The 18,417-nt window shown below is 42.5% G+C and overlaps 1 protein-coding gene across 1 annotated transcript in view; it reads right to left on the bottom strand.

Annotated features, from left to right (window-relative positions):
• The window catches only part of PPP2R3A (protein phosphatase 2 regulatory subunit B''alpha), a gene marked incomplete at its 3' end in the record, with an annotated part of 37,532 nt that extends 20,293 nt beyond the window's left edge, over positions 1 to 17,239 (bottom strand). The window contains exons 1-3 of the mRNA XM_080349980.1: positions 15,224 to 17,239; positions 2,138 to 2,398; positions 271 to 374 (exon numbers count right to left, since the gene is read on the bottom strand). Coding sequence (XP_080206106.1) covers positions 271 to 374; positions 2,138 to 2,398; positions 15,224 to 17,188 — 2,330 coding nt within the window. The 5' untranslated portion in view covers positions 17,189 to 17,239. The remainder of the gene's footprint in view (positions 1 to 270; positions 375 to 2,137; positions 2,399 to 15,223) is intronic.
• Positions 17,240 to 18,417: the final 1,178 nt, after the last annotated feature.

Here is an 18,417-nt window from a genome sequence, read left to right as displayed (position 1 = left end):
TCCAAAATCCAGTGATACCTACCAGCTCTCTCATGAAAGGCTGACATATTTCTAGGGAGTGTGTTAATATATTTTAGACGTCAACCAGACCAAAACATCTATACAATTGCTTCCAAGTTTGTTGATGTAGCAGGGAAACAAATGTTCAGGGAGTTTTGGGGAAGGAAACTTAAGCTGATGGAGACTTCTAAGTCCCTTATTTAGAAGAAAACAAATGGCAATGATTTGAAAAGCCTCTTGGAAGAAACATCTTGCATTTGCTATACTCACTTTCTCCACATAGATACAACTGAGTGTACAGATACACATCCTGTCCTCTCTCCTCCTGATGCGTTGAACATCGGTGCTTTCCAGTAGAGTGGGCAGCCACAGATCTGTAATGAAACACCACAACAAAGAGGAATACAGAAGCAGTCACAAGAGCCTGCTTGTTTAGACACTAAATTCACTAATTCACTACACTCACCATCAAGACTTATGTAAGCAAAATAAAGTGGTCATGGCACACAGGTTAGTCAAGAAGTGACTTACAGTATGCCAAGGTTTAGAATGCACCAATAACTTCCTACTTTGTCGTATGCCTTTTTAAATAGCTGAGAAATACTTCCTGTCAGGCCAGGAAAAGGATCAGAGACCATCAAGCTCTTAAGTTCTATCTTTGAGCTGTTTAGTAAGATTCCCTGCAAAGCAAAGTGCAGAGAGACAGGCACCCCTGTGTACACAGAAGGAAGAATATTTTGAAGTAGTTGAGGCGTCATTCCTGCTTTCCCCACAAAGCCTCTTCCACCTCTTCTGTTAAGCAAAACTATCCTGCAAGTCCATTCTTAATTTTTCATCAGGGCCCGCATGTTTCTTCAGAAAGCCCAATCAGTGCAAGAACTGCTTTTGGATTTAGCCATCCCTGCCAGGCGACTGTACTTCTACAAGTGTTTAGCTACACTGAGGAATGACATTTACTTTCCACTGTTTTATTTGTGCAGTGTGGTTCTCCCAGGGTTATTTTAGAGCTCCAAAACTCTAAAATATTGCCAAAATAAACTCTTGCCATTATAAGTAAACCCATTGAACAGAAACAAACCTCACAATGGAGCACATCCACATAGAGACAGATGCAGAGACCAGACAGAAAGGCTGAGGGGTCTCTTCTACACCACCCTCCTGCTTTTCCCAGTTGGAACATGACAGGCTACACACAGTCGCCTGTCTTGCCATAAAGTCAGTTTCAAACCGTTTTTTGGTCAAGCAAACGAGTTTTTCTGTTGATGTTTTCAGAAGTGGTTTACAAATAATGCCAGTCACTTCCTCCAAAAACAAACAAAAAACCCAACCTGGTCTCTCCTTTCAGAAAAATCTTCCTTCTTGGAAAACAAGGCTCCTCTTGGCCAGAACATCACTGCTCAGTCTACAGTGACAAAGATGAACTTGGAGCAAAGTGAACATATGAGATGCGTCTGATAACTGCTAGTTTCAAATCAGCATTCCTCAAAACCATGGCTGAAGGAGAGGAAAATAGAACCACCCCCATCTGCTTCATGCTCCCACACAAGTGCTGTGTTCTGCTCCCCAAAGCCAGGAGCTCATTAGCAGCCTGTAACAGCCCCAAGCCTGCTGACACCTGCGTATGGATATTGGACGCACACATCTCCGTGGTTGAGGGTTGACTAAACATTTCCCTCTTTGTGTCCAAGGAGGCGTGGGCTGGAAGCTGCTTCCTCAAGCAGTGCTGCATCCACAGACCCTGCCCAGGTGAGGGACAACTAACCGCAAGAAAGGCAGTTAACACTATCTAAAGCCACAGACACAACCTACGCTCCTGCTATCTTCTGATCATAGCTAGAAAGGAACAGCAAAATAAAAATGCAATTTGTATTTGGGAAGAAATCTGAAAGAACTATTTCACAAATCAAAGCAAGAAAGAGCATACACATCAGACATGACAAACAGCAAACTGAGCTCATGTTTCTTCTTATAAGCTAAATCTTTTTAGTTTTCTTAACCTAAACAAAAAACATTCAGAGCAAGAGGATATTGGTTCTTTTTTTCCCCACTAAAAAAAAATAGAATAGCTGTGAGACACTTAACCAGTTTTAGTTTAAGTCTTCCTCGCCAAAAAAATAAAAACCTAGAGAATAGTTACCTTCGCAATTTTCCCCATTTCACAGATGTTTGCTTTCTCATCTTCAAACTCCGTAAAGGCGGCTTCAATCCTGGCAATGATTTCCTCGTGATTAGTGCAGACACTTGGAAGTCCTTTAGGGAAGTAGAAACGTGGAATGTTTATCGACAAAGGGCTACTGCTGGTGGCTTTATTCACAGGCAGAGGAGTGCAAGGGCTAACCGTGGAGTTCAAAGCGACTGGGGGGGAAGTTCCAGGTTTCTTCTCTTGTTTACTTTGAACCTGAAAATATAATGAATAACGAATACTTTTTAATAGCATGGCACACCAAGCAGGAGAAAACAGTTTGTGTTCCCCATGATTAGGAAAAATTTAGAAACCATCAACAAATAAATCATAGCACAGGGATAAAAATGCATGTCTTAAGTAGGCAATTAAAACACTTCTGCAGTATCAAACACTGCAAATTCAAGATAAATCACATCTGCTTTTATGTCATTGCTGTGCGTTTTATGTATGTAGCTGTGGATTTCAGCATACTATTGAACACACTGCAATTGAGCAATACCACAAAACACAGACAACGCTACTATATTTCTTCTCATGCTGGTCACGGTGTTGTCATTCTGCCCCATAAACAGCAAAGCATCAAAACCTGCTCTTTAGAATTTCACCACAGAACCAGAACACCCGCCCACTAAAACGTCTTCCCTCATGTACAAGCAAACCTATATTCATAACACCAACAACTGCCAACCCGCAGGAATATGATGTTTTTTGCCAAAGTGTCGCTTCACAGATAAATTAGGAAAAGACTTGCAAGGCTGTCTCCTCAATTTCAGGAAGCCTTTTACTCTGTGCCCAACTTGAGCAGTCCAACACCTGATTTTGGTAGAGGTACTACATACTGACAACTCAATTTTTATGTTAGAAATTCAGAGGAGCCAGCAGAGTTTGTCATTAGGCATCCACATGATGCAGCGTTAGTGCAAAATGCAAAAGGTTTGTTTATGGCTCCAACTGAAAGAATCCTTCTGCAGGCAAAGCATCCAAAGGTTTCACTGAATCAGCACCTACATAGTTTGCTGAAAAACAAGGAGAAAACTGGGAACTGGAACTAGGCCTTTCACATGGCTGCTTGAAGGTGGTCTTGTCTCCCACACCCACTATCTCTTTTTCATTACCTCTACCAACTTACTGCTCCTCTCCTGTCTGTAACAAACACACAGCTGATACAGTGATCCCAACTAGATCTCCGAATGGATCTCTGCAATCTTCCAGTTCTAGCTATACATCAATACTTTTCATAAAAGGTAGTGTTTATGTTTAAGTACATAATAAGATCCTAAAAATATGTAATTTTACAGACACGGGAGGGAATGTTTTCTAAACTTTGAAAAGTAGTTACAGTATAAGCGGCAGAATTCAGATGCTGGAATGCCAAGGGATGACAAGTTCCCTACTCCCCCATGAATACACACATTCTTGGGAAAAGGCAACAGGCTTGCCTATTGCACAATGATTCAAATGCAAGAGTTATTATTAATATAACAACATATGTGATAAGAGGCTAATAGTCAAGTAAATACAGCTGCAACTTTCACTTTGTTTATTCTAACTATTTCAAAACAAAATGGTTTTAGGATAAAGTAGCCAAGTCTGAGTTCACTAAATACAGAAAAATGTATATGATGAACTGACTAAACTCTTTGCCTCATTGTTTTCCGGGAACTTGGATCTTTAATTTTAATATATGACGAGTATCCCAACTTACCATGGGTTTGCTTTCAGGAAGGTGAAGTGAGAATTGTAAAAGTTTCCTTAAGCCCTGTTTTTACCTGCGGTTTAGATACTTTATAAACCCTTTCACAGACACCTGTGAAATGATATGGAAGGATTTTCCTCCTCTTCACTGACCTTTCTGAAGCAAGGAAGATCTCTTCTTTTGCCCAAATGCGGTCCCATTTCAGTAGCACTTACACATATCTGCCAGCCAAGCATCCTTCTGTGCTGTAACTGCTCTGTACAGAACATGTTAACCTAGAGCTTAGGTTGCTTTAAGTCCTCTCCTCTGTCTTGCAACAGAGGAAAGGCTGAAGATCACTTTCAGCCTGTGGGATTTCTGAGTGTACCAATAGCAGTATTCAGAGGCTGTATGGTCCTCAATATAGCTGTCAATCTTCGAAGAACAAGCTTGATTACAGCCATCTGTTCTTCCTTCCTTCTTCCTTGACTTTTCCTACTCTCTCACGTACTGCCCATCTTTGTGTCTGATCCTGAGTGGTGCTGGAACTCCAAGTGGGCCAGGTCTGAGGCTCACAGCGTTCCTGGGGCTGCAGAGGGCTGTTGGGTAAGCATTAGCCCTCGTTATCCACCCTACAGTATGACAGTGCTGGTAGGTGACCTGAAACAGCGGCAGGCATTAAGCTGGAGGAAGTTGGCCACTCGCTTTGGGAGCAGCCACTCACTGGCTTAACAGAAGACAACCTTTCTCCTGGCTTCCTTCTGCTCTTCACTCAGTAGAGTAACAACAGCAAAACCTGGCCAGGCTAAACACATGGGGAGGGAGGACATGGCCCCAGAGCAGCTGCTGCTGCGTGTTAGAGGCAGATGAAGATACACCCCCTCCCATGGCTGGCTGCTTCAGTGGGGGAGGCTGAGCAAGAGGGTGAACAGAGCTCCGTGAAACAGGCCTTCTCCATCTCATTGGCAAATAGTGGTTAATGGACCTTGGTGTGCAAGTCAAGCTGGTGATTTGGCTTGGAAGAGAACTCACATGCACACCATTTTTGTTTTTCCACTCTGCCTCCCAGCCTGTGTGCCCGGCTCCAGCCAGCATCCAGCTCTGCTCCGCAGCTCCTACTTGCTGGATCCCAGCAGAGGGAAAATCCCTGCTGCCCTCCCACAGCACCATATTCATACAAACAATGCAAAGCTGCAACAGACAATCAGGTGCCAACTCCAACCACTTGACTTCTATAATAGGACTTAACATCAGTTTGTCTTGAAGGCCCAATTGTCAGAAAAAAGGCTGATTTGCTTGTTAATCTCTTCAACGCACACAAGCACTCCTAGCTGTCTGGACTGTGAGGAACTAGAAGTCACTCAAATTTAACAAAAAGGTCCACAAACCAGAAAGAATCAAACGAATGTATTGTTTTCTCAAAGGACACTGACTCTTCACGTTAAGAATATATCCCCTTATATTCCCTAGAATAACTTCCCTTACAGTGTAAGAGAATGATAAAATTGGATTATTTCTTTTTTCTTGGAAGGCAAAGAGCCATCCTCAAAGCAGACCACTCAACAGCACTGTGCCATTTTCCTCCTCTCCTGCACACCACATACATCCCAACACAGCATAAGACTCGAGCTGCCCATCCTGTAACATGACCCATCTGCTTTGCCCTGGCCTCCACCTTCTAAAAAGCAGAGCAACCAAAGTCATCAATGCTTGGTACCAGCTCACATGAGCCACAAGTCAGGATCCCAAAAATCTACCTTAATTTCCTGATCCACAACACAAGCCAGAAGGTTAGACATTCAGAACAGAAACACAGGGAATGCCGCTAAACTTGCAGGCAAGGAGCCGGTTCAGACATCGGTTTGCAGCTGACCTTGTCAGTATGGCAATCACTATCTCCTGCTCCATCCTAGGCAAACAAGGTAGTAGCTCATGGATGGCCCCTTCTCAGATAATTCTACTTCACGAATAGAAATAAAACTTTTAAACTTTGTCTTCTTCCTTGTCATGTAAGAAGTGAGCTGTCTACATTAATAGAAAGAGAAAATAAGAAGCAACTGGTTCTTGAGGATCCCATTCCCTAGAATAATCTTGCAAGTCAATACTCCGGGATGGTTATAACTAGATGCCAACCACTATGGAGACAGCAGGGAGTTAATTACAAGTATTAATGAAAAAAATAAAGTGATGAGGGGAAATTATATGGGAATTCCTTTGAAAAAACAGTTTCTTATTGCAAAAAGTTAATCTTCAATGCTGTTTGCTTAGTGGAACACATTTCTCCAACAGGACATGCATTTTCAGAAATGACAACTAAGAAAGGAAACTACAAATACTACAACATATCTTTTAGCTTTGTTACCAGTAGCTAACAGACTTTTTTTTTATTTTTTTGGCTAAACAGGAAGGTGAGATTAAAGCCCATTTAATTATAATGCCCTGTAGCACAGTGTAATTTACCTTCGCTAAAATATCTGTCTATCCACTCTATCACCTTTTGCCAGTCATACACTTTATTTATGGACAGACTAAAACAGTGACATCTGCATTATAAATAAACCAGACAGAACTACAGCCTCACTGTAGCTACACAAAGCAAGCACAGAGACTGAACCTTGGCCATCCAGACCTGTCGCCTCAGGGACTGGCTGGTCCTGGCAGAAAACTCCACAAAGTGAAGTAGCATCACATCAAGTGTTCAAATATTTTCTACTCCTTCCTCCTGGCCTCAGTCTCCAACAGGAGCCTAGATAATAAATTTAACAGTTTCTTGCGTTTTCTTTTTCCCAAACGGGATTCTGTAATCCTCTTTTCTAGGGTACAGTGACTCAGCCCAGTTTCTCACTCCATAGTGCTGACTTAATGTCTACTTCCATATTTTACAGTTCCTGTCTTACTGAAGCCTGATGGTAACTGGACACAAGCCATCCTCAAAGTTCATCACTTCTTCAGAGCCAATTTCTATCTTTCGCCCAAGACTTTCTCTCCCTTTTCTGCCCTAAAGCCATTTCCCACCATCGCACCTTTCTGTTGCCTCTTTTTTACCGATCTCAAAGAAGATTAAGAACAGCAAAGGTTCATCCACACATGGCTCCCAACAGCACAAAGAGGAAAGGCTATGAGAAAAAGCATTTCTGGAGAAAACACATTTGTAAACTCATTAGCAGAAACGAAGTCCAACCACAGCAAAACACAAAGGAAAACAAGTTCTAACTAAGCAACACAATCACAAAAGGATTTGGATGGGAAGGGACACAGGACTAACTCCAAGGCTAGATCAAGCTCCTAATGGCCTTATCCAGCTGAGTTTTGGGAACACAGACCTCAGATGCCTCCACTGGCAAATATGCCTATAGATGTCACACATGCCCTTCCCATGCAAACCAGATAGTCCTGGGCAGGAGCACGTGGCAGGAGAGACTATGGGGCTGGGCCTGTTTAGCCAGACAAAGGGATGGGCTAATCACAGCTACAGAGACAGTGGAGCCAAACTCTGTAGTGGTGCATGGTGTAAAAGAGGCAACAGCCATAAACTGCAGTATGGGAGGGTCAGGCTGGACAGGGGGAAGATGAATTTAACTGAGGATAGTACAGCCTGCAAGAGGTCACCAGAAGGGCGTGGGAGGAATCCTTATCCATGAGGAGTTTGCATGACTGGGAGAAAGACAGCTCTGATGTGACCTGGTGTCAGAATGGTCTTCTTACAAGTGCGATGTTGGATTAGAGACCTCCCTTCCTATCAATGCTGCTATAGAAGGGTCTCTGATCCTTCCCCAAGAAATCCTGCAAAAGGTGAGCAGGAGAATTGAAGTTTACAGCTCTTAAGAGAAGAGTTTTACAAAAACTCCCTTGCCTTTCTGGCCAACATCTACGTGTTCCACAAACTACCTGCATCTCATCTCTCTGCTCCCTGTCACTGCCTCATTACCTTTCCTCCTGCTAGCACTTTTTCTGTACTTACTCCAATCACCTCTCCTCTCAGGTCACCTCACTCTAACACACCCAAGCCACAAGGTATAGTCCCCTGAGGCACAAAAATTAACCTCTCGCTGCTGCCAAGGGGGAGAACTCCCATTACTGTCCTCCACTCCCAATCGTACATTGTCACTGCGTACCAAGTGCCAGCTCCAGAGCTTGCCAGACTCCTCTGAGAACTGTTTTAATCCACTTGGAAAGGCAGAAAAAGGACTTTGCTTTGTTGCTGGAATATATTCTACAGTGTTATGAGTTAAACCAGCTCACAGAAAGGCCCGTGGGTGAGACACAGTGAGGATGCAGCAAGAGGGAACAAGTACAGAAGAAAGAGAAATAAGCCCATCTCTTTTCAGCTGCAATCGCCCACTGCATTAGTTCACTTGCCTCAGATCTGCAGCCCCAGAGCAGTTATTCTTGACACATTTAGTGGTGAAGGTTGCTGCTCCTACTTCAGACCAGGCAGAAGGTTCGTGTACCAAAGACTTGCCAATTTTTCCAGTTGGTCTACTAGGAGATCTCATCTCTCCCTGCAAACCAGACCCTGATTATGTCCTTCGGTGATCAGATTAACTCTGGAGAGAGAACTTAGCTGTGCTGCATGGTTTTTGTTAGTCACTCATGGTCCCCGCCCAAGCCATTACAGCACATCATTACTTCATGCAATTCTCCTCTAGGGAGTGAAAAAACATGTTCCAGCGATTAACCTCATATATGTACTTTAACCCGTCACCAGAAATCACGAAAACAAGATGCGCTACAAAATATTCTGGAGCGATTTGAATAGCTGTTTCTTCAGAAACAGCTGCACTGCTCATAATTTCAACTTTTTAACTTCCTCATTGGCTCACTCATTATTTAATTATAGACGAAGTTCAAGATGCGCTGATTTCAGCATATTGTGACCCCCTGTAAATCCAGGGTGGCTAGACACCCACTTGGTGTGCTAGTCTGAATTACTCCAATCTTCTGCCAATTGTGCCAGAAAGTGAGCACAGCAACTGGGATTTACCAAGTATAGGTGTGGTACAATTCCAATTTCTTTGGCTATATCTCCATGATCTTAAGGGTCTTTTGCAACCTAAACAATTCAATGATTCTATGATCTCCTTCAAGCACAGCCCAGAGATATAAGGAAAGCACAAAGCAGCATCTTGTGAGGGTAAAATCACAAATACCAAAGCAAAGAAGACTGGTCTGTGCACAAATTTGTACAGCAGAGAGTACAAACCATTAAATACAGCAGAATGTCGTGGTTGTTCCACACGCAGCAAGAAATATTCAGAGCAATCACATACACAAGTAGGGTTTTTCTTATAAAAATCACAGAAAATATTTAATACTCTTACACTACCTCTCCCTATTAAATCCTTGCCCTTGCTGTTAATTTTTTCCCTTGTTTACAAAGACATTTTAACTCTGCAATTTAAGCCTGGAAGGTTTATTTTTAAACCTGCTGGTATCTAGCTGCAAATAACTTTCTGCAAATAGACACGCCTAGAGGGGACACAGTTTGATTCTTTGACCCAATTAAAAAAAAAAAAAACAAACACAAAGCAACAGAAAAATAAAAAGAAACGCCAAGTGTCCAAACCTGGGCCTGCTGGAATGACTTCAGCCTCCGCTTGAATCGGGATGGAAGAACAAAATCGCAGCCCTTCGCAAGGAAAGCTAGCTCCCCTCCTAAGTCTGGGTCCCTCCGCAGAGAACTCTCCTTGATCATCATCCTGGGGAGCTCCTAAGCAGATCTTGCCCTTTCCAACAGGGACACAGGGATTCTGCAGGAGACCACGGCAAGACCAGTACGTTGCTTGGCAAGACCAGTACGTTGCTTTCTCGGTTTTGATTTTTACAGGTGAAAAATGGCAAATGGCTTCAGCATACTACGTCTTCTCTTTCTTCACATCTAGAGATTTTTATCATACTCCTAAAGCCAAACCTCCCTTTTGTTAACCGATATTCAAAGTATCTTTCGGTACCACCAGGATCTTCTGCCTTCTTGTAATACTTTAATTGAGAAACATGATCTACAACAGAATCTATTTCCCTGCTGGCTACATGACAGACAATCTGTCCTTGGCTTGTAATAGGCTAGGGGTAATACGGGAAAGGAAGCACCCACCACCACTACCAAGAGCGCTAAAATTAGATGCACTGCAGAAGTGCCTAAATATACCATCTTCCCCAATAGTTCTTACTTTCTGTGTTTCAGCACTGAAACCTGAGGTACAGACTTGCAGCAGTCAGACTCTGCTGGGTTAAAGCACACACTCTCAGCCACGGCCCATGCACATTTTTGGAGGTCCACGCTTCTGAGGTGATGAAGCAGAATATCAGCATTAGTTCTCACTCCAGACCAAAGGCTGTAATTTTCAAACCCCACCAATTTTTCCTTCTTGCCTGGAAAAAGCAAGTCATCTAGTTTCTTTAACACCAAGAGAGCACATAAGGATGATCTTGGATAAGAAGCTCAGGCATTCTAAAGCAGTTCTTAACAAAACTGTTTCACAGAGACATCAAAGCACATCACTCTATTCACTTTTCCCATAACTCTCACAAGGCAAAGCAATTAGCAGTGGACAATAGTCTACTCCTTCTCTGCGGGACCTTGAACAAGTCGACTTCAAACTCTTACTGAGACTGTCTGGGCTTATTAAAAGTGTATTCTATCTCTCCTCTCATGACAACGGTGCTGAACAAAGACCTAAATCTAGTTCTTACTCCCCAAGATGAACCAACACCTAGTCCCATGGCCTGCTTGACTACCTGATTTCAAAAGTCCTGGCTGTTTCACTAGTTTACTTTGAAAGCTTAGTACAATAAACAACAATCAATTTCTAGCTAGAAAAACTTGCTTTTATCAAGATATTGCATTAGAAATGAAAAGGTCTCACTGAGCCTCACCAACAGACAGCTTTTATTGGACCACAGGTGCCTCCGATATCTCTTCCTGTTTTCCTCTAGAATGCCTAAGGTTACTTCATATACAGCATCACTTAATAGGTGCACATGGTCACAGAAACAGCCTATACAAAAAGACATTCTTCTTATAAATTTGCTCTCATGCAGTTAAATAGTCTATATACTAAAGGAGAGAGACATCCAGCCAACATTCGCAAAAGGAATTTTTTTAATGCCTTCTTAAATCTGTATAAAAACACCCTTCTTTCCTGTTGCTTCTCAATCATCAGGTCATGGTCCCACAACCTGGGCTGTGGAATCCAATTCTTTCTGGAAGATATAAACAAGAATGTGGCACAGTTTGGGTCCCTTGAGGTCACTGCAGCTCTGTCTAGACTAGGTAACCTGGGAGCTGACAGAGCTCTGAAGTCCAGGTGTATATTCACAGCTGCAAGTCCAAAGAACCGCAAGATTATTACAATGTCATCAGCCCACTTTGCCACGTGCCTTGCAAATGAATATGAAGCCTAACAGAATGGTAAAATGAGGACAGGAATGAGAAAAGGAGTGCCCCCCCAAAAAAAAGTCAAGCAGGAATGTTCTAATGGGAATTGCCACTAAGCAAAGGATACACAGATCGATATTCCAAAAGTTTTGGAATAAATTTTATTTTTTGGAGTCTGATGATTTTTTCCTAAACAGTAAGGCAATACCTGAAGAACCCACAAGGCCCCACTGTACCGGGAGTTCTGCACATCTCATATAGCAGCACGTCAGAAGGTGATTTATTTTCAATCATCTGTGGCAAGTGTAGTCATTCCATCTTCCACTGAACTTTCACTCCACTGACAGGCTGCCAAGGAAATGTAGTCCTATGTACCTCCCATACCAGGCCAGGTACACTGCGCTTTAAAAGTGTATATATGAAAGGGGCATATTGATCACTAGCTATTTCTTAGAAAAAAAAAAAAAAAACAACACATTTTTCATTCATAAATAAACCAGCTACAAAAGATCCCAGAAGTCTGGGGTTTTTTGTGCTGATAACCTGGAAAAATAAAAGGAACCTGAAGGTAAGGCTTGCTGTGTTTGAATTCTATTTTTTTGCACTATAATAGGTTTATAGCACAGTACTTTCTATCCTCAAAACACACAAGGTGGGTAGATATAACATAAATATACAGTACTATGAGAAACTAGCAACAGAATCTTGTATCAACAGTTTCAAAATCAACTGGACAAAAATCCACAGCAGAAAAACTTGGTATCAACAGCCCATAGATCAACTGAACAAAGTGCAGTCAAATTAGAAATTCCTCTTTGGTGTAAGTGACCCAGTTCAAAGTGTGAAGGTGAGAGATATCAAATGCTTAGATATCAGATTGCCTTTGTTAGCCATCAGAACATAGAAAGAATCTCACCTGTGCCTAAAGCTGGATGCTCAGTCCTAAAAGATCTGGGTGATTGAAGCACCACAGGACTTGGCGGTACCACAAAGCCCAGCTGCAACAATTCAGGGCACCCTCCATAGGCACTAGCTTCAGCTGCTTTCAAACCAAATTGAATTGCTGCACCACCAGTGTGACTTTTTCTTGGTTTTAGAATCAATGAGGCTAAAAAACTCAACAGGTGTGACTAGGCTTGGTTTCACCTACCTTTAGATGTCTACTTCAAGATAAAACAACTTCACACAAGCAGAAACTGTACCTGCCCTGATGACAAAAGGTGTCTGTGTGCCATGAGTATGGCCACATTTGGTATCAGTTCTCTTTAATCTTTAATTTCAGCTCATTCAATGTTTTTTTAACATTTAACATTAACATCTCTGCCCTCTTTGATGCAGAGATATTTTACGATTCACTTACTATTTTCATTTATTTCAATAACTATCACTAAACAAAAAAAACACACCCATTTTTACTATTTGGGTTTAGAAATAATATATAATTGATGTTTGAAAAGAGTGCAGATTGTGTGTATAGCTTCATTGAGAAATATTATCAACATCTGATCAAAACAATTTGTAATAGATGCAGATGAAAGCTGATTTTCCAGAAAGTTTGCCATGAATTAATCACATTTTCTAAGAACGCATCCAAAATATAATGGAAAAGCTGAAGTTGCTATGATGTTACAGAAGCCACTTTTCAAAGTTAACTGCCCCACACCAGCTCCTTCATAAGCATATGATTAAATTTGGAAAATGAAGCAGCACATGGAATTATCAAGTGGCATTTTGAAGGTGCAGAATTACAAAGTTACCAGGTCAACCAGCCTTAATTCCACTTGGAGCCATCTTCAAGCCACCTGTTTCAGCATGTAACACAGACACTTGACCTGAGTGTGAGCAATTCCATTTACCAATCTGGCAGAAAACAAATGTAACTAAAACATTTATCTTGCATACACACATCCTAGTATAAAGAAAGATTCAGAACTATGCAATAGGAAGTAGAGGCACAGGGGAGAGAGAAATGGGAAGCAGGACTGCTCTTTCTGGCTCACTATACCATGAGTAATCCTTTTGAGAAGGGATATCTAGCAGAGGAGGGACAAAAAAAAGAGGCCTCTGTATCAAACCATGGTCTCTACTCTCAAAATTATTCAGAAACTTTATCCAACAGCTCTTAAAATAAGACACACGAGCGGGACTTGGAGCAGAGCCCTGCACTACTCAGAAAGAAAATGAGTACATTTCTTACAGACTTTTCTAGGGTACTGTCACTGGAGTGTTCTGTAAGCATTAACTCAATTAAGTACTTTCATCTGACTCCTTACTGCCCTATCTAGAGACAAAAATCTAGATAAATATTTGGGGGTTTTGCTAGCCTCTAACAGACAACTGAGCTGTTTTCACAGAACTATTTATTTCAAAAGCAACATATGAAAAAAATCAGCTTAAGACAGGCACACAGAACAGGAAAATTTAAAACAAATAGTTGGGGGTTTAGAGATAAGCAACGGAAAACTGGATCTCAGAATGGGAAATGCTGGACAGTTTAAAAGTATGCAATGCTTCCTGGCCCGCCTGAAAGCAGCATGATGTGCTCATTATGTGCGCTGTAAAGTTGATGTACTTCTTGAGTATTCATTTCCTAGTTTCTAAATATTTTGGTTTTGCAAATGAAGAGGCAAGTCATTCTATTGTTCTCTGTGGAGAACCATAATTGGTTTTATGCTAAAGGGAAAGCCGGTTGCTGATCTCTTTCAACATAGATAGGCCAACTGAGCCAGCAAACAGTCTGGTCTAGAGTGGTTCTCCCTTTCCTTTTTCATTGCTTGGGATTTGAGGGATATTAAAACCATCACAGCCTTCATAAATGAAGACTGCACAATATTTTCATTGGTATTAGATCTTTAGGGTTTTTGTGCTTGCACACAGCTATTTGATAACAGTTTTACAAGCCCTAAGAAAATATAATGAGAATAGCTATTATAAGAGACGAGTTTAGAGCTTTCAGAGCTGCTTAACTCCACACTCTTCAAGGAAAAAGCCTCTTACCCTTGCTGGAGATATAAGCCAAGGTTATGCTCATCATTTTCTGTAAGCAAAAATGCCCAGAGACCACCAGAAATACTTGGAGAGCTTAATCTAAAAAGATCTCACCACTGTCCTTTGGGGTCAGACACATCCCATCTGTACCAAATACCCCTATTTTCAGGAAAGTAGATGGTTTTGAAGACATGCACATCATGCTCCAGCTGGAAGGAGCTGTGAAAGTTCACTTATACTCAGAGCACTTTAAGTGCCTACATGGAAGGTGGATTTCAGAAACTGAAGCCCTCCTCTATCGTATCTGCTCACTCAGAAGTTAGGCATCAGCTTGGCTTGAAAAGCTGGCACTGGTTATCAAATCAAAAGCGCTGTGGGCTGGACAGCCAGCCTTGGCTCCCCTCTAAAGCAGGTTCCCATCAAGACTCTTTTTCCTGGAAAACCCTACTCCTCATTTGAGAGATACAAGCAATGCAGACTGCACAAGGACTCCATGCACTGGGGAAAGGGAGAAGAAAACTACATCTTCCTAGATTGCAGTCTTTGTGCCCTGGGGGATCTCTCTCTTTACTAACTTTTAAGGCCGTTGGAGTCTGCTCAGAGATGGGAAACGGAGAGGTGGAACATCCAGTTCTGACTGCACTGGTGAGAGGCAGACCAACACCGCTCCCAGGAGTAACAGTTTGCTGAAAATTTGTTTCTACCCTCTAGTATACAGGACCCATTTAAACCACAAGCAAATAGCCTATGGGAGCACCAGCAGGGAAGGAAAAAGCTCAAAGGTAAAGCCACACATCAGAGCATATTTTGTTTGCTTATGAGTTTTAGTTTCCCTTTTTTTGTTTGTATTGAAATAAATGCTACATTTCTGCCAGGTTGAGCATGTTATTCCACACTACAGCATCCAAAATACAAGTCATTTAGCAGATGAAGTTTCCCCCCCCCCCCATCTTCCCATGCCTGTTTTATTATCCCATCAAAAGTTTGGTTCTCTTACCTTAATCACTCCTGGGGCCTGCTGAATTGAAGCTGGAACAGAGTCTCTGGAAGCAGCTCCAGCACAGCTTTTTTGCCCTGCAAGGAGGGACTGTGAAGGGGTTGTTAAAGTTTCCTGAAGAATCTGCATCACTTCCCTCTCCTTGGACAAGCTTCCCTTGCCTCTCTGGAATTCCACCAGTTCCTGGGCAAAGTCCTCAATGCTTTCCAGGATACGCAGTAGAAGGGCTTTGTCATCCTCTTCCATTTTATGCCCATTGGTTTCCATGATTTTTGACAATGGGGAAGTGGGGTCAGTGGGTTTATTTTTGGGTTCAAGAGCCACAGGTAGTTCCTGCTTACCCTGCCAGCCAAACACTGGCAAGCAGGCAGGTTCACTCTCCTTTAGTGAGGGTTCCCTCAAAGTACTCTCCATTTTCTGTGAGAAGCACTCCAAGTCCAGCAGCAGTTTGTCTATCTCTTCCTTGTCCACCTTACTGCACATCTGTGCTCCTTTGGAGCCATCAGCTTGGGAACCACACAAGGCAGAATCCGAAACTGGTTTTAAAGGAGTAATTTTCTCAGAAGTGTGGGAGAGCTCAATATCTCCCACTCTGGTACATTCTGCTTTAGCTTTGGCAGTTAGATCTGAACAACCAGCTAGCTGGTAGCTGCGCTCTAAACTCTCCCAGCTCCCTTTCTGCTCTGCCGTCTTTATTTTCCCTAATGTTCTTTCCCCGTCAGACTCCTCCTCAATGTAGAGAGGCTCAGTGGAAGGCGTGCAGTCAGAAGGGCTCACAGCTGGTAGCTGAGGTAGAGCATAAGCATCTTTCACAGCTCTCATACTGTCCTCCTGGGGGACACTGTGAAGGGAGTTTGAGGTAAAGCTCACAGTACTTGGTTGGATGGACTGAGGGGTGTTTGTCACCTCACCTTGATCACCTGGTGCTCCAAGAGGAGATGCACTTGAGGATGGCAGCTGAATAATATCTTCATACCTAGGTGGCTGCTCATCTCCAAATACAGGGGGAAAGGGAGTCTGTGGCAAGCCATGAAAACAGTTCACTAAGTCTGCCAAGTCACCAGCTTCCTTGTGTCCTGGTGGCTTGAGCTCAAAGGGAAGCTTTTTCAGGTACGAAGAAAATCTTGTCATCAGATTCATATATATCATTTCTGAATTAGCCAGGGGATCGTTGCCATTCCCTCCACCAACTCTGCCCGCAGACTTCTTTTTGATGCAATGTTTTATGATGTCTGTGCACTTTTTCAGGTCCTCTGAGCACTTGAGCAAGATGTCTAAACACACCTTAATATCTCCACCAGAAGAACCATCTAGCTTGTGTTTTTCCAAAATCTGGGTAATGAAGTTTTCTTCAGAGAAGGAATTAGGAGAGAAGGGAACCATGGGATTCATGCTGACTTCGGGAGCATCGTTGCTCTCCTGCCATTTCTCCACAGGTAAGGGGCTCTGCAAAAAGCCACAGGGAGGGCAGTTCTCATCATTGTTGAAGTGCCCATAAATCAAGTCAAAATCAAATGATCGTCTGCTGAATGATTCTGACCGAACTTTCCTTCCCTTTCTGTAGGCCACATGACTGGAAGAGTTTTTGAGCTTTTCAAAGGAGAATTCCTTTATTTTACCACTGGCAAGGTTTATCGCCTCACCAGTGATGTCTTTTAAACTGCTGGAGGCTTGCACCGAAGACCCCTTTTTGATTCTTGGATTATTTGGGAGGATTTGGTGATAGTCCTCATTTCCAGGCAAGGCAAGTCCATTTTCAGGAACAGAAATTTTCTGGTCCAGGTTGGCACCTTGGACGCTGAGCTCTGCGCAGACACTGTGGTGGGCAACTATGCACGTAAGCCCTTGCTTAAACACTTGGCAAGTCCCTGTGCAGTAATGCACGGCGTGCTGGAAGTGCTGGTCTATCACCACGCTGCTGTAGCAGTTCACAGAAGTGACCATCAGCCTGTAGGTTGCTGCCATAGCACGGATCACGCTTGGAAGTGAGGCTTCAAAATTCACTAGGAACTTAGCAGGAAAACATTCACCCGCCCCCACGCTTTTCACAGCCACACCAGATCTAATAAAAACATTTGAACTACGTGAGAAACTACTGCCTTGGAAAGACCTAGTGAAGTCTGGAGTGGTATGAGCAGTACAGTTACAACAATTAGTGCAACTGGCCTACAGTTTAACTTAAGGCAACATGATTCTTGTAGTCCATGAAGAATCCTTTGCTGATCAGAGGTGCAGCACTCTAGCTGCTCTGTTTCTAGTGGTCCAGGTACCTTCTCCAGCAGGAGTCATAAAATTTGCCAGTTCCTAGGCAAAAGTGACAAGACAATTATTTTTGTTCGATCCTCCTTCTCTCTTTTTGGGTCCGTCGGTAAAAGGTAGATAATCAAGTAGAATGTACAGACAAAAAATCCACAGTATGCTTGTGAGATTCCCCTCTCACACTGGTAAGGTAGGTCCCTGCAACAGAAAAAAGGGCACGAGTTGTTATAATTTCCATGTAATATGCAGCCTTGTCTACCACCAAACATATGGCACCAGACTGTAACAACCAACACACAGGCTTCTGCAGAATAAGAGTAGGCCGATATTTTTCCTTCCCTCAGATCTACCATTTAAGAACACTGCTGAGCAGCTAGCCTATATTTATACACAGGCTGTGTGCTGCCATTTGAACAGCTCTATTTTAACCACTCATTAATTCTTTTTTAGACTTGCTTTTTTTTTTTTTTCCCCTCCCCAGACTGAACAAAACATCACCTTTAATTCTAATGGAGCAAACCATTAGAATTTCTGGCTTTCATTTTCCAAGACTCTAAAGATAAAGCAAAGAGCAGTAGAGAAAAGCACTTTCAGGACTTCCAGCTCTCTGGATTATAAAAAGCTGCAAACAGCCTCCAGCAAAGTAGATGAATGCCTCTAAGAATGCACAGCCTTTAGTAAAGGCCGCATTGGCTTCCATTAGCCTTTCACAAAGGTCTCTGGGACTATGGCAAAATATTTTAAGGAGAAATAACTGTTTTTCATTCTTTTACAACCATAAATAGCAGTGTATTTTATTTAATAAGTCCACTGGCATAGACATTAAGAGCAGAGAGTAACATTTGTATAAAGGTTAAGCCTGTGAAAACTAGCAATTGAGTATTTTATACTTAGCATAGCCATTTCCAGCTGCATTTCATATCATCATCATCACA

Source organism: Nesoenas mayeri, assembly GCF_963082525.1.
Source record: "Nesoenas mayeri genome assembly, chromosome: 9".
NCBI classification, from domain to species: Eukaryota; Metazoa; Chordata; class Aves; order Columbiformes; family Columbidae; genus Nesoenas; species Nesoenas mayeri.
Note: the sequence above shows the minus strand (reverse complement) of the source record. Positions and strands in the feature narration are given on the sequence as shown.